Source organism: Eptesicus fuscus, chromosome 6 (genome assembly GCF_027574615.1).
Source record: "Eptesicus fuscus isolate TK198812 chromosome 6, DD_ASM_mEF_20220401, whole genome shotgun sequence".
In the NCBI taxonomy this organism is placed as follows: Eukaryota; Metazoa; Chordata; class Mammalia; order Chiroptera; family Vespertilionidae; genus Eptesicus; species Eptesicus fuscus.
Genome location: NC_072478.1, coordinates 100,499,493 through 100,515,500, shown reverse-complemented (window position 1 = coordinate 100,515,500; position 16,008 = coordinate 100,499,493). Strand labels below are relative to the sequence as shown.

The window sequence follows — 16,008 nt, the reverse complement described above, 5'->3', positions numbered from 1 at the left end:
TAAACTAACACTGATGGAGCACTTACTACGTGACTCAGTTTCCTCATCTAAATGGAGTGAGCTAAAAGAACATTCCTTACCGAGTGGCGGTGAGGATCACACGAGGTCACCCGTGCAGAAACATGGAAGTGCTCTGGGCACGGGGTAACCGCTCTTGGTACAATCACCACAAGGACAAAAAACCCAACAGGGCTCAAAAAGCCCCAACAGAGCTCTATCTTGCTTAGCTGCAACTCAGCTTCTAAAAGTGAAAAATTCGTTTGGTCCAAGTTCCCTGGAAATTCCCAAGTCACCCCAAAAGTACAGTGTGCACGGCATCGGGCCCGTGCTGACAGTCATTCACTGAGGAAGATGCTTGTGCCCTCGGTGGAGCCCACCAGCTGAAGCTCCGTTTTCGGGGCCATGGGGGAAAGAAAAGGGCCGGCTTTGTTTTGTGCGTGTGAGATTCTGGTGGAGAGGGTGAGACGGGGACACAGAAATGCTCAATACTTTTTTCTCAACTGGCTCCTAAACCTCAACTGGTTCATAAACCTCGACGGAACGGAGGAAGGGACTTTGGCCGGCTTCAGGAATTCAGGGGACGGTGCGAACTCTGTGCTCAGAAATGATTCCGCTTTTCTCTTTCTAAACCCCAACCTTGGTGACGGCATGTTCGGTAAATGCCAGTGGAAAGAACTGAGATCCAGTGATTTGAGAGCCATATTTCGAGAATGGGGGGGGCCGGGGGGGGGGGAACGGAGCAGGAGGGAAGCACGTGGGGAGCCCGAGAGGGCAGGTGGACTCACTTCTGCAGGGTCTGGAAGCCATGCTCTTTGAACTGCAACTCCTGCTGGAGGTGAACCATCTCCCTCTTCAGCTTGTTGACCTGGATGATGGAAGACCACACGCAGGGCTAGGTCAGAGGCCACGTGGAGCTGCAAGCTGCTTCTCCCTGAGGGGAGCCCGGAGGCCCCCCTTCCCCACCTGCCGCCCTTATAATAAGGACTCGGAGCAACAACCCTTGGGTCACAGTGGTCACAATACCCCAGTGCTGCCTGGGTCTCGGCCGCTGCCCGTTCAGTCGGCATCCCAGCCTGGTTGCCCTACGGGCCATCCACAGCCAGCCCTCGCTCCAGGGAAACAGGAAGTGGACAGGAGCCGGCAGATGGGATAGAGCCTGGCCTTCCCCCTGCCCAGCTGGGTGACCTCTCTCAAGCCATCTCGCCTCTCTGAGCCTCCCTTTCCTGTTCTGGTGGATGATGGCAATTCCCAGAGCCGCGAGTTACTGAAAGCAGGTCCTGGCTATGGGAGTGCTGTGCATGGATGCAAAAAGAAATATAATAACTTCAGGGGGGAGACTTGGCCCGGGAGTCAGATCTGGCCAGCAGGAATGCTTTTGTTTGGCCTGCAGTGTTATTAAATTTTTAAAAATTAGTTGCTAATAATTAAATATTGAGAAATTTCACATACTAATCCTAAATATAGAGTTCTCTAAAAATACTAGAAGACCTGCCAACACTGAGCCCACAGTCCTGCATGGCCACATTAGGCGAAAGCTGAAATTCAACTACCCTGGTAGCCAGGGCTCACCTCTCTAGGTTACAGTCCCCACTGCTCCCTACTGTCTCCCCCTGCTCTGGGGTACACCTGAGTCCCTGTGACTCTGAACAAGATACTTCCCCCTACGCCTCTGTTTGCTCATCTTTAAATGCAGATCTTGCCAGGAGCTACTTCATGGGGCTGTCCTAAGGACATGAGGTATTCCACATGAAGCTCTCCGCACTGCGCCTTGCATACAGGGAGTGCTAGCCGACAGGGTAGCTGCTGTTACCACTACCGTTACTATGACGACAACCTACTGCTGCTACTACTGTTACTATTCAGGGCTTGTGAGCCAGCACTGGCTGCCCCTGCCTGGTCGGAGCATCCACTCTGTCTCGCAGGTGGGCTAGTAACCTAAGGCTGCCTCCGTGACCCCCATCAATACCACAGACCAAGAGGCCCTACCCGGGATTTTGCAGTGGCAATTTCAGCTTTCAGGATCTCAGGGTCATACTTAGAGCTGGATGACGAACCAGAGACCACTGCAATGAAAAAGAAGGAAAAAAAGGTTCTGTAGAAGAAACACACGTTGGAAAAATTGGCTTATTTGGCCATCTAGATAAACCCAGAAAGGAAGGAGTATTCGTGAATAACCTAAATGTCCAACAGTCGGGGGGGGGGGGGGGGGGAGGGGGTATGTTAAATAAACATGGTACATGCATAAAATGGGGACTATACAATGTATGTGATTTAAAATGATGGAGCAGAGACAATAGAGCGGTAGGCCGGGCAGCGGGGGGGGGGGGGGGGGGGGGGGGGGGTGCGGCCTGGGGCGGGAAGAGGAACATCTGTAATCATTCAACAATAAAGATACATTTAAATAAATAAATAAAATAATGGAGCAGGATTCTGAACAAGGAAAAACATCTAAAATTTATTGTTATGTAAAAACAATAGTTTATAAAAAAAGAATAACAAATTAGGAAAAAATACACAGTAAACAAAAACACACATTCTACATCTAGAAAGACCAGAAAGAAATATACCAAAAAGTAACTAAGTACTCAATTAAGAAAGAGGCCGTCAGCTTCCCCTTTGTGTACGTGTCCCCTCACTAACCCTCCAACAAAAAGGACTTTATATTTCAACAGGACCTTAGAGACCAGCTTTCAAGTCTCTCCTTTTTAAATGTTCTGTTTTTACTCGTTCTACAAGGTGGAGCAAAGTAGGTTTACAGTTGTTTGTATGGAAAATAATGTAATAATCCTATCTAATAAAAGGGTAATATGCAAATTGACCATCACTCAACACATAAGATGGCTGCCCCCATGTGGTCAAAGATGGCTGCCTCCATGTGGACACAAAATGGCTGCCACAAGATGGCCAGCAGGGGAGGGCAGTTGGGAGGGACCCAGGCCAGTAGGGGAGGGCAGTTGGGGGGACCAGGCATGTAGGAGAGGGCCATTGGGGGGACCAGGCCTGCAGGGGAGGGCAGTTGGGGGGTAACAGGCCTGCAGGGGAGGGCAGTTGGGGGGTAACAGGCCTGCAGGGGAGGGCAGTTGGGGGTGACCAGGCCGGCAGGGGAGGGCAATTAGGGGCAACCAGGCTGGCAAGGGAGGGCAGTTAGGGGTGACCAGGCTGGCCGGGGAGGGCAATTAGGGGCAATTGGGCCGGCAGGGGAGCAGTTAGGTGTCAATCAGGCTGGCAGGGGAGTGGTTAGGGGGTGATCAGGCTGGCAGGCAGAAGCAGTTAGGGGCAATCAGGCAGGCAGTCCGGCAGGCAAGCAGTTGGGAGCCAGCAGTCCTGGATTGTGAGAAGGATGTCCAACTGCCCGTGGGATCAGGCCTAACGGGCAGTCAGACATCCTTTGAGGGGTCCCAGATTGGAGAGGGTGCAGACTGGGCTGAGGGACACATACCCTCCCCCCACCTGTGCACGAATTTCGTGCACCGGGCCTCTAGGAAATAAATAATAATACAAGAGCCCTGGCCAATGTGGCTCAGTTGGTTGAGCCTAGTCCCACTGGTTTGATTCCTGGAGGTCACAATTCCAGGAGGTCACGGTTTGATTCCTGGTCAGCGTACATGCCCAGGTTGGGGGTTCGATCCCCAGTAGGGGGGGTGCAGGAGGCAGCCTATCGATGTTTCTCTCTCCCTCTCCCTTTCCTCTCTCTAAAATCAATAAAAACATATATTTTTTTAAAAATAATAAGCCCAGCCTTGTGGCTCAGTGGTTGAGCATCAACCTATGAACCTGGAGGTCACGGTTTGATTCCTGGTCAGCGTACATGCCCAGGTTGGGGGTTCGATCCCCAGTAGGGGGGGTGCAGGAGGCAGCCTATCGATGTTTCTCTCTCCCTCTCCCTTTCCTCTCTCTAAAATCAATAAAAACATATATTTTTTTAAAAATAATAAGCCCAGCCTTGTGGCTCAGTGGTTGAGCATCAACCTATGAACCTGGAGGTCACAGTTTGATTCCGGTTGGGGCACATGCCCAGGTTGCGGCTCGATTCCCACTGTGGGGCGTCAGGAGGCAGCTGATTGATGATTCTCTCTCATCATTGATGTTTCTATCTCCCTGTCCCTCTCCCTAAGTCTTTGAAATCAATAAAAAATATATTTAATTAAAAAACAAAACAAAAAAATAAAAAATATAATAATAATAATAATAATAATAATAATACAAGAACTATTTCATGTACTCACAAATGTAAATCTACTTTTTTGCCTCATCCTGTATATGAACACAGTTTAATGGTCCAACACAGTACAGGTTTTGCTATATATATATATATATATATATATATATTTATATGTATACACACACACACACACACACATATATGCATTTCATAGGACCCTATCACCATATCTCACTCCCTAAAAGGGAACCATTTAAACATGTTCAGCCAGTTTCTTGTGTCTAATAATATGTGTGTTTTGCTGCTTCTAGATTTTTTCAGTGTTAGGTATTATTTTTAAACTTGTCTCTCTGGAGGATGGAGGCTTAGGTTCCTCCCTTTCCCAGCCCCTATACCACACATCGTTTGGGTGGAAGCAATCTTCAGTGTTTGCATTACATTCACTCTGTAAACACTATTTGGGGCAGAAGCACGTAGTCGACGTTGCTTCCTTTTTCTTTCCAGCACATTTATTATTTCTAGAGTTAGTAATTGTCACTTTTATGACTGCCTACAAACTTACCACTGATTCAACCTCACACTCTGCCAGTTATCTAAATCTCCTCTCACAGAGTCCAAGCCAGTACACCCCACTCCTCTTTTTGGCTCTGTATGGACAAGGCGTGTGCTGGTTTCAGAGTGAGCTGCTTGCTCTCTGTGCACAGTTGGGATGCTGGGATCCCCTCCTTGCCACTCTCTTCTTTCCTGAATACCATGTCTTCCCCTCTGAGGCCTACCCCCTCATTTTGGCAGGACATCAAAATGAGAAGGAAATTTTTTGAAATCTTGCATCTCTAAAAATATCTTAATTCTATCCTATACTAGTTTATAAATAAGTAGTTTTGCTGGATATAAAATTCTAGGTCGGAAATGATTGTCCTTAAATTTTTTAAGGCATTGCTCTATCGTCTTTTAGGTTTCCAGTGTCACCATTCAGAAGCCCAGAGCTATTCTGAGTCCTAATCATTTTTCTATGGCCTGGTTTTCTCTCGGGAAACTTTTAGGATCTTGAATCGTTTCCAGTGTTTAAGTTGCACAATGGTAAGACTTGGTGTGGTTGACTTTTATCCATTGTGTTGGGCACTCACTGAACCCTTTCAATCTAAAAACTCTCCTCCATTTGTTCTGAGAAATTTTTCTGAATAATTTCATTGATGCTTCTTTCCCCATTTCCTCTGCTCTTTCTGAACTCCTATTACTCAGTTTTCCTGGCCGGGTGCTTTATAGTTTCCCCTTATTTTTCATCTCATTGTGGTTTGGTTTTGCTTTTTAGAAGATTTCCGCCATTTTACTTTCTAGTCGTCCTTCAGATATTTTCATTTCTTCCGAAGTACTCTAATTTCCAAAGGCTCCTCTGTGTTCTCGGTGGGCTCCTTTTATAAAATGTAGCATCCTGTTCTTGTTTCACAGTTGTGTAGTTTCTCAACGTTTTCTACTCCATGAACACCCCCTGTTCCCTCCAAGGCCTTCCCATCACCAAGTGTTTGCTTCAATCTCTTATTTTTCACATTCGAGGCTTCCCTCGGGCATCTGGATCTCAGCCGCTGGCTCACATTTAAGAGGGGCGGGGGGAGCTAAAAGCTGGCTGGATTGGAGCTTGTTGACTGGATGACGGGGTACACGATCTGGCTGTACTGCTTCATCCAGGAATCCTCAATGTCAATATCTTCACATCTTTTCTCTTTTTATCTCTTTTCTCTGTTCAGATTTCCCAGACTCTTCTACTGTCCAGCCTGGAGGGTAATAGCCTGGCACCATTTTGAGAACCAAGTGGTACCTGGGGGCTGGGGTCTCAAAATCCTGTTTGTCCACGTTCCCTTAATCACCCACGTGCTCAGTCTGATGCGGCCCCGCAGTGAACCTGCCTTGTGTCCTGCAGTCCAAACTCTCTTTTGTTCTCTTCAAAAAATAAACCTCCTGTCTTTTGCAGGTTGGGGATGGGCAGTTACCAATTTGGGGAGGAGATGAGGTAGTCTGTTTCAGAAACAACTTTCATCCAATCCTCTTACTTGAGACCCTCCTCACTTCATTCCCACTTCCACTCCCAGAAATAGATGCTTCTCCAATTCACAAGGCTTCTGCAGGTGTTTTTCCCCAATATATTTTTATTGATTTCAGAGAGGAAGGGAGAGGGAGAGAGAGATAGAAACATCAATGATGAGAGAGAATCATTAATTGGCTGCCTCCTGCACAAACCCTACTGGGGATCAGGCCCACAACCCAGGCATGTGCCCTTGACAGGAATCGAACCTGGGACCCTTCCGTCTGCAGGCCGACGCTCTATCCACTGAGCCAGACCAGCTAGGGCTGCAGGTGTACTTTACAGACTACAGTATTGTCGTGTTTTCCATTATGGGCCCATTTTCTCTTTTCTCAGATAGGTCTACCAGATAGGTTGCCACCTGTCCGTCTGCCTTCCAGCTTCCACATTATACAGGGTGGGGCAGAAGTAGGTTTACAGTTGCTCATATAGAAAATAATACAATAATTAATAAGGAATAACCTAAGAATAAATTCAGTTTTTCGCATACTCACAACTGTAAATTTACTTTGGCCAAACCCTGTATTGCCACTTTGTTCTCCAAGTCTCCTTGTCCCCACGTGTGTATGCTTTTAAAGATCTTTTTTCTGATCTTTTCTTAGTTACAGGAGTCAGTGAAATCAGGTGGGTAGTTCAACAGGCGTTTTTAACTGTAAGGCTCCCAATAATCTGTTTTTCAAATTTCCTCTAACCTGTAGTGAGAAAGGAACGCGGTGAGGTCCAAAAAGAACCCAGCTCTTCTAAGTTCTCGCCTTTCAGGGGACAGGAGGACCCCGGTGTAACCCAAGAGCCTTGGAAGTTGACTGGCTGACTTGGATTGAATTAAGAGAATTGATTTTGAGATCAGATCCTCCTGGGTATCAAGGCTAGCTCTATCACTTTTTACCAATGTGACCTGGAGGAAATGACTTCCCTTTTCTGGGCCTTGGTTTCTTCACCTGTAGAATGAGAACAGCAGTATCTCGCAGGACCGTACGTGTCTATGTGTGTGTGCAAGTGGGGAGGGAGGTTACTTTAAATGACACGTGTAGAGTGCCCTCAGCACCATGCCCTGCAGGAATACAACAGGTACACATTAAATGGCAGTTCTCTTCTCCTTCCCCATAGAGCTAGAGATTGTACCGGAGGTGACAACAAAGTCTCCATCCCCAGGGCAGGGCCCACAACAACCAAGGCCAGGTGGCAAAACTCTCACAAGCCCTGGCGTGCCATCTGAGTTAGAAGCCAGGCATGTGGCCTCACCGGTCTATCGACATGCTGAAGAGCTGGACTTGGAAGGCAAATCTGGCTTGTGAAACCCAAAGAAAGTCATGAGGAGGCTTGGGCCGCCTCTCTCTAACTGGGGATGCTTGGGCTGGGAGATGTCCCAGTTCCTGGCTGGTTTGTCTCTCAGATCAGGTTACCTGAGATGACCCTAGTCCTTTAAATATAAGTTCTTTCTGTGTGTGTGTGTGAATCCTCATTGGAGGATACTTTTTCCATTTGTTTTACAGAGAGTGGAGGGGAGGGGGGAGGGAGAAAGAGAGAGAGAAGGAGAGAGAGAGGGAGAGATGTGAGAGAGCCACATCAATTAGTTGCCTCTCCAATGCAACCCACGTTTCCTAGAGTTGAACCCACAATCTTTTGGTTCGAGGGCAGGTGGTCTAACCACTGAGCTCACCAGCAAGGGCCAGGTTGAAGTTCTTTAACATTCAAAACAGTGGTGTCTTTGAGCCTGATGGTGCTCTCGGGAACACCCGGAAGTTACAGGATAGGACTGCATCATTTACTTCCTACCATTGATCATGAGTTCAATCTTACTGGTTCCAAGGATCTGTTCAAAATTTTTGTCATGTCAATGAATTAATAATATCAAATAATAATTGTGATTATCTGAGAGCTTAAGAATATGACAGGTACTATTCCAAGCACTTTACATTTGTTAACTACTTTCAGCCCCATAGCTGAAGGTGATACTGTTATTATGTCCACTTACACGTGAAGAATTTGAGGCAGAGGGAAGTGGCATAACTTGGGTGAGGTCACACAGCTAGTCAGTTGCATATCCTGGATTTGGACCTGGGCGGTCCAGCTCCAGAGTCCATACTCGAAAAACATTATGGAAAGTGTTTCCTACCAAAGAGGATATTTATTCAGCCATTTAGATGTTCTAAGGGAATCATTTTACCTAGACCAGTGGTTTTCAACTGGGAGGATTTTGCCCCGAAGGACACATCTGGCAATGTCTGGAGACATGTTTGGTTGTCACCACTTGGGGTGGGGGTTACTTCTGGCACCTAGTGGGTAGACACCAGGGATGCTGCTAAAGTTGCCACAATAGCCGAAACTGGTTAGGCTCCGTGGATAGAGCGTCGGCCTGCGGACTGAAAGGTCCCAGGTTCGATTCCGGTCAGGGGCATGTACATTGGTTGTGGGCACATTCCCGGTGGGGGGTGTGCAGGAGGCAGCTGGTCGATGTTTCTCTCTCATTGATGTTTCTAGCTCTCTATCCCTCTCCCTTCCTCTCTGTAAAAAATCAATAAAATATATTTTAAAAAAAAATTTATTAAAGTTGCCACAATATAGAGGCCCCTACAAGGAAGATTTATCTGGCCCCAAATGCCAGTAGTATTGAGGTTGAAATACCCTGGCAGACAAATACGGAAATACAGACAGACAAATAAGCAGATATACTGTGATACATGCGATGAAGAAAATAAACGAAGAGCATTACTGGGGCTAACTTCGGGGAGGGGAGTCTGCTGATGGAGTGGTTTCAGTCAGCCTCTCAGAGGCAATGAAGGATAACACTGGAAGGATGAGAAGGAACCAGCTGTGCAAAAGGATCAACAGAAAAACATTCTAAGCAGGGGAACAGCAAGGGCGAGGGGAAAAGTTGCAGGGCTGACTACCGGAGCAGAGGGTGAGCCTAATGACTGACAGCGTGAGATGGGGTGAGCATGGCGGGCAGGGGCCTGAACACTGTATAGGCCATGAAAAGAGCAACGAGAAGTCACTGAAGATTTTTTTTTTTTTTAATTGTGGTAAAATAGCCCTGGCTGATGTGGCTTAGTTGTCACATGCACCGAGAGGTTGCCAGTTTGATTCCCAGTAGGGGGCGTGCAGGAGACAGCGGATGAAAGTTTCTCTGTCATCAATCTTTTTCTCTATCTCTCCATCTCCCTCTCTTAAATCAATAAAAACATATATATTTTTTTTAAATGTGGTAAAATATATATTTAACATAAAATTTACCACTTTAACCACCTTTACGTGTACATTCATATTGTGCAAGCATCACCGCCATCCATCTCCAGAACTTTTTCATCTTCCCAATCTGAAACTCCAAGACCATTAAACACTAACTCTCCATCCATCACTCCTCCAGCCACGGAAGGGTTGTCAACAAGGAGATACTGTAACCTGGTTGGCATTCTGAGATGCTAATGAATGAAAGAAAATGGAAGGAAAATGGCAAATGAATCACTGCAGGGCACAGGAAGAGATGGTTGGCACAGGAGTGGAGAAAGAGGAAAGTGGGCAGATCTGAAAGGCCATACAGGCAGGACTTGGGGCAGCCATTCCCTCCTCCCTTTGTGGTGGTGGAGGGTGGGCCCTGGTGGTGGGGGGTACTCACAGCTGACCTGGGAGCCCAGCTTGTGCTCCCAGACGGCATGCAGCTGCTGGTACTCCTGCTGAGCAAGCTCCAGGCGCTGCCGCTTCACCTGGTAGATCTCCTTCTGTGCACTCAGGGCCTCCTGGGCCACCACCAGGTAATCCTTCAGCATGTGCTCCTGCTCCCGCCGCCATTGTACCCGGGGGTCCTCGATCTGAGTGGTTTCTGGAACAGACCCCAGAGACTCTAGGTCAGCACCTCACAAGTATCTGTTGGGTTGTTGGCCTGTGGCATCCACTACCAGAAAACAAGAAGCATAATGAATAGAAAACCACAATAAATGTGAATGGGTTAAACTTACCTATTATACAACACAGGCTCTTCACTTTGATTAAGCAAACAAACACAAAATAAACCAGGATAAATTTCCAAACCCAAAGTCAGTCTGTCTGAGTATAGCTAGGAGAAAGACCAGAATTGAGTTCTAATCTAGACAGAGGCTCAAGGACATTATAGATGCTTAAGGTCATCTGTTTTGGTAAAGAGCAAAGTAAAGCAAAATAAATAATACTTCAGAGGATATGAAGAAATAGGAACCCCCATACTCTACCAGAAATGTAGCTTAGAAGAGCCTTAACTAGAGGGCTACCTGACCATGTACATTAAGAGCCTTAAAATGTTAACCCTTTGACCAGTAATTCCCCTTATAGTAATTTATTATAATAATCCTATATAATAAAAGCCTAATATGCAAATTGTCCCCTTGGGTGGTCGTTTGACCAGGAGTTCAACCAGGAGACTGGGAGTTCGACCACTCACTATGACATGCACTGACCACCAGGGGGTGGCACAGAACATGGCAGACATCGGCGATGCGGCTCTGGCAGTGGGTGGCAGTGGAGGCGCTGATGGCCCTGATGGGCCCTGATGAGAGCAGGACTGTGGCGGGATGGTAGAGCAGGTGAGTGGGCAGTGCCAGGCCAAGGTGGGTGCGAGCGGGGGCTGATTGCCCCACCAATCGCCCCACAGACGGCAACCAGTGGCAGTGGCAGGGGGTGGGGCCGCCGCCCGGCTCCCAGGAGCTGAGGGAGCCGGGCAAGGGGCCCAGCCCCGATCAATCACCCTGCGGGCAGGATGGTGGAGCAGGTGAGGAGGCAGCACCAGGCCAAGGCGGGGTTCTAGGCGGGGCTGCTGGGCTGAGAGCCTGGGGGCACAAGCTGGAGCCTGATCCCCACAGGCCACCCCAAGGGACCCCACCCGTGCACAAATTCGTGCACCAGGCCTCTAGTAAGTAATAAGTAATTAAAGCAAAGATGCATTTGTACAAAACCATGATAATAATATCAAAAATAAATAACAAGCACTTATTTGATGTTTATTCTATACCAAGCACTATCCTAATTACTTTATATCTATTTACTCGTTCAATCCTTACACTACCTCTGTAAAGGGGATTCTATTACTGCCCCCATTATACAAAAGAGAAAACAGACAGAGAGGTTAAGTAACTTGCTCAAGGTCAAACAGGAAATAAATGCTCAAATAAGTATGTTATATTTACATGATACACGAATACAGCCATTAAAAAAATAAAATGGAAAGGTGCTGATGACATAAAAGTGAGTGACAATACAGTGTACAAACTTCATAAATAATTTTGTGTTTATCAAAATAAATATGGACATTCTCCAAAATATTAAGAGGACACGTAGCAAATTATCAACAGTAATTTCATTTTTATTTTTTTAGTTATGTGTACAATAAATACGTACAGTGGCAATTTGACTAAAAGACATTAATTAAACCAATAAAAAGGGAGAGCTGGCAGCTGAACAGATGTAGAAGAGGTCAAAGCAATGTCAAAGAGCCAATGCCCATTGACAACTTCCCAGTTGGGGGGTGGAGTCAGGGGTGACTGACACACCAGAAACTCTATAATCATGGCCAGGTGGTGAACCCAGCCTGCAGACCGGTTTTACTTCGCCCAAAGAACTCTATTACTTTTCAAAAGAAACTTGGCCTGTCAGGATCAGGCTGAATATTTTTTTTAAAGTTTGTAACTTTTTAAAATTTGTATTTTTTGGAAATATACTACAAAATAAAACAAAGGAAATGTTAACCCGGGATCAATAATTCCCTCAATTGCAAATTTATAAAATAAGAAGTCAGAGTTCCCACCTCTCTAATCCTACTCCCCAGAGGTAACTGCTGTTAAGAGCTCACACACTTGCAGAAATTGTCCCCTACTTATCTACAAATTTGTTTTTATATATGTGTATATATACACACACTTATTTTTTGTTTGTTTAAATATATTTTTATTGATTTCAGAGAGGAAGGGAGAGGGGGAGAGAGAAATATCAATGATGAGAGAATCATTGATAGGCTGCCCCTGCACACCCCCTACTGGGGATCCCATAACCCGGGCATGTGCCCTTGACCCGAATCGAACCGGGGACCCTTCAGTCCACAGGCCGACGCTCTATCCACTCAGCCAAACCAGCTGGGGCCACAAACTTATTTTTAATACTGGTCTGCAAGCTTTTCACCCTTCCTAGTAAGTGTATAAAGATTAACCTCAATTTTTAATAAATTTTTTTAGTTGTATTACTGCTTATATTTTTATTTTTCATTTACCTCAGTTGTTTAAAGGATAGCACAGTATCCCATGGTATGGCATTAGGTTTCTTTATGGTGGGGTATTAGTGGTTCCCCAGACCACTCATGGAAAACTTCTGAATTGTTTTTAATTCTTTTGCTACCACAGTCAATGCTGCAGTGAGGATTCTTACAAACATACTTCTGTGAACTTGTCTATTAATTGTGTAGGATAGGTTTCCTAAAAGAGGAACTACTGGGTCAGAGAATAAACACATTTACAATAGTAATAGTACCAAATTACCCTCAAAAGGTTGTACCGATTTTTATTCTCACAAATAGCCCATGAGAGTGCCTTCCTCCCACCTCCAATTCTCAGCAAAATTGTTGTGAAAAAAAAAAAAAAAGTTGAGCGGGCTGGAGGGGGTCAATGGGGGGAAAAGGGGGACATATGTAATACTTTCAAGAATAAATTATTATTATTTTAAAAAAAAAAAAAAGTTGGTGCTTCATCCAGTAATTCTGAGTCCCGGCAGGATATGAGAATCAGCCGAGGACACCTTCAAAAAACAGAAACACAGGAAAGCCACAACCCTGTCCCAGAACACTTGCAGCAGGTCCTCGAATAACATCTTTTCGTTCACTGTCATTTCATACAAACTTAAAGAGCGGCCCTAGGAGCTTAACTCCTTTATATCATTAACCTACAATAAAACTGGTTTCATTATACACACATTGCTTTGCAGAACACAATGTGATCACCAATTAAAACCCTCTAACCGTGATGAATGTAAATGGGAATACTGACATATGAAATAATGAGAATGGGCTATAATTTGTTTTTTGTTAATCCTCACCAGAGGAATTTTTTTCCCCCACTGATTTTTAGAGAGTGGAAGGGAAGGGGAAGAGACAGAGAGAAACATTGGTATGAGAGAGACAGATCAATTGGTTGCCTCCCACACTCGCCCTGACCAGGGCTGGGAATCGGGACTGTAACCGAGATACGTGCCCTTGACTGGAATGGAACCCAGGACCCTTCAGTCCGAGGGCTGATGCTCTATCTACTGAGCCAAACCAGCTAGGGCAAGAATGGGTGATAATTTGGAAAGAACTGTCTATATGAGCTGTTTCTAGTTCCTCTCCTCCATTTTTTTCCCAGACTCACGACTTTTGCCCCGCCCAGTGCTTGTCCAAACTGCCCTCCACAGTCAGGGTCACCAGTGTCACCTGGATTACTAAAGCTCGTGGTCAACTCTGAGGCTTCTTCATAGTTGACCTGACAACCCTCCCCCCCCCCCTTTTTTTTATTGAGGTATTATATGTGTACATATCTTACCATTGCCCCCCCCCCACCCCACACCCATACATGCCCTCATCCCCCAGAGTTTTGTGTCCATTGTTTATGCTTATATGCATGCATACAAGTCCTTCGTTTGATTTCTTATCTCCCCCACCTCTCCCTAACTTTCCCCCTGTAATTTGAAAGTCTGTTTGATGCTTTACTGTCTCTGTATCTATCTTTTTGTTCATCAGTTTATAATGTTCTTTATTACCCATAAATGAGTGAGATCATATGGTATTTTTCTTTCATTGACTGGCTTATTTCACTTAGCATAATGTTCTCCAATTCCATCCAGGTTGCTGCAAATGATGAGAATTCCTTCTTTTTTATGGCAGCATAGTATTCCATTGTGTAGATGTGCCACAGTTTTCTGATCCAGTCATCTGCTGACAGGCACCTAGGCTGTTTCCAAATCTTAGCTATGGTGAATTGTGCTGCTATGGACATAGGGGTGCATATATCCTTTCTGATTGGTGTTTCTAGTTTCTTCGGATACAACCCTCCCCTTGATACACTTCCTTCCCGTGGCTGCCCAGATCCTCGGTTTCCCCCCACCTTTCTGGTCACACCTCAGAATCACCTGTTTTCCTCTTCTCCGCACCCTCTTACTATCTGAGGACCCCATGGCTCATTCCTTGGTCTTCTTCAGTCTTGATATTTCCCTTTGGTAATCTCATTCGGCTTCATGTCTTGAAATACGATCTATATGCCAACAACTCCCGTGCACGTATCTTCAGCCTTGATCTCTTTCCAAGACCAGATTCCTACAGCAAGCTGGCCAGCATCAGCTCTCAGACGTGTAATAGGCATGGAAGACTCAACATGCCCCGAAGAACCCTTGTTCCTCCTTCCTAAACCCACTCCTCCTGCAGTTTCCTCCATCCCATGGATGGCAACTCCATGGGGCCAGTTGCTCAGGTCCAATGAGAGTCCTTCATTCCTCTTTCTTTCACATCCCATATGCAATCTATCAGGAAGTCCTGTGGGTTCTGCCTTGAAATTACATCCAGTATCTGGACACTTTTCACCACCCCCACTGCTATATGGCTCTGCTCTGGGACACTGTCCTCTGTCACCTGGACTGTTGCAATGGTCTCTCACAGGTGTCCCTGCTTCTGTCTTTACCCACTAAGGTCTATTGGTAGCACAGCAGCCAGAGTGACCTTTTTAAGACATAGAGCAGAACTTGCCACTCATCTGCTGGAAACTAGCCAACGGCTCCCATCTCACATGGGAGTAAAAGCCAGAAGAGTAAGGCAAATGCCCTTCCCCCTTTCCCCCACTCATTCTGCTATCTGCACACCTGCCTCCTTGCCATCCCTCGAGCAAGCGGAATGTGACCTCATCTTAGTTTTTGCTCTATACTCTCTACTTGAAATGCTCCCTCACTCCTTAAAGTCTTAGCTCACTTCTCATTTTCTCAACAAGTCCTTCCCTGTCCTTGCCCCGCCATCCTCAAACACACCCAGTACGTTAGCCCTACACTCTGCTTTCTTTTTCCCATAATACTGATAATTGTCTAGTACACTACATAATCTGCTTATTTATTCTGTTTATTTTCTCTTTTGCCGAAATGAAAGCTCTACAAGGGCAAGGATCATTGCCATGGACCCTTATGTATCTCAAGCTCCCAGGACAGTGCCTGGAACATTGCAGGTGGCAGGTGAATACTTGCTGAATGAATGAATGTCAGGTGGGAGATATAATTTGTCGTTCAATTCTAACGTGTCTATAACTCTTAAGAGAGCAATTTCCGTCAATGAACTCCGAGCCCAGGGCTCTGAATGCTTTTGGGCCTCGATGGTCATATCCATGCCAGTGGCATCACTGGCTCCATCTACAGAGGTGGTGCCCTCCATCCAATGAGAGCACCTTCACACCAAAAGGAAACCAGTAGCCTGACAGCTGGTAAAACGGCCATATAGAATTCTTCCTATTCCGGCCCCTATGTACTCCCACCCCCCACCCCCCACCTCATTTCTGCCATCATCCCCTCAAGAATCAACTCTGCCACAGCCTGCTACTCCTTCCTTTTCCCCACGTCTCCCAGAAGCACCTTAAAATCCCACTCCTGCCGTCAGATTTTAATGAGGGGGATGCACTCAGCAATTAGAAACAGGAAAGGCCTGATGAGGGTTCCTGTGCATCAGTGTTTAACCCAGCACGCCATGCAGCCCTCCCAGCATTAACCTCATTCCCCATGCACACCCAATTAGGCATATTTACTT

General features: G+C 46.1%; 1 protein-coding gene across 1 annotated transcript in view; it reads right to left on the bottom strand.

Annotated features, from left to right (window-relative positions):
* Positions 1–16,008, bottom strand: part of WWC1 (WW and C2 domain containing 1) — a 123,703-nt gene that overhangs the window by 47,147 nt on the left and 60,548 nt on the right. Inside the window, exons 3-5 of the mRNA XM_008147638.3 lie at positions 9,859–10,062; positions 1,987–2,063; positions 786–865 (exon numbers count right to left, since the gene is read on the bottom strand). Of these exons, the coding sequence (XP_008145860.2) occupies positions 786–865; positions 1,987–2,063; positions 9,859–10,062 (361 nt within the window). The remainder of the gene's footprint in view (positions 1–785; positions 866–1,986; positions 2,064–9,858; positions 10,063–16,008) is intronic.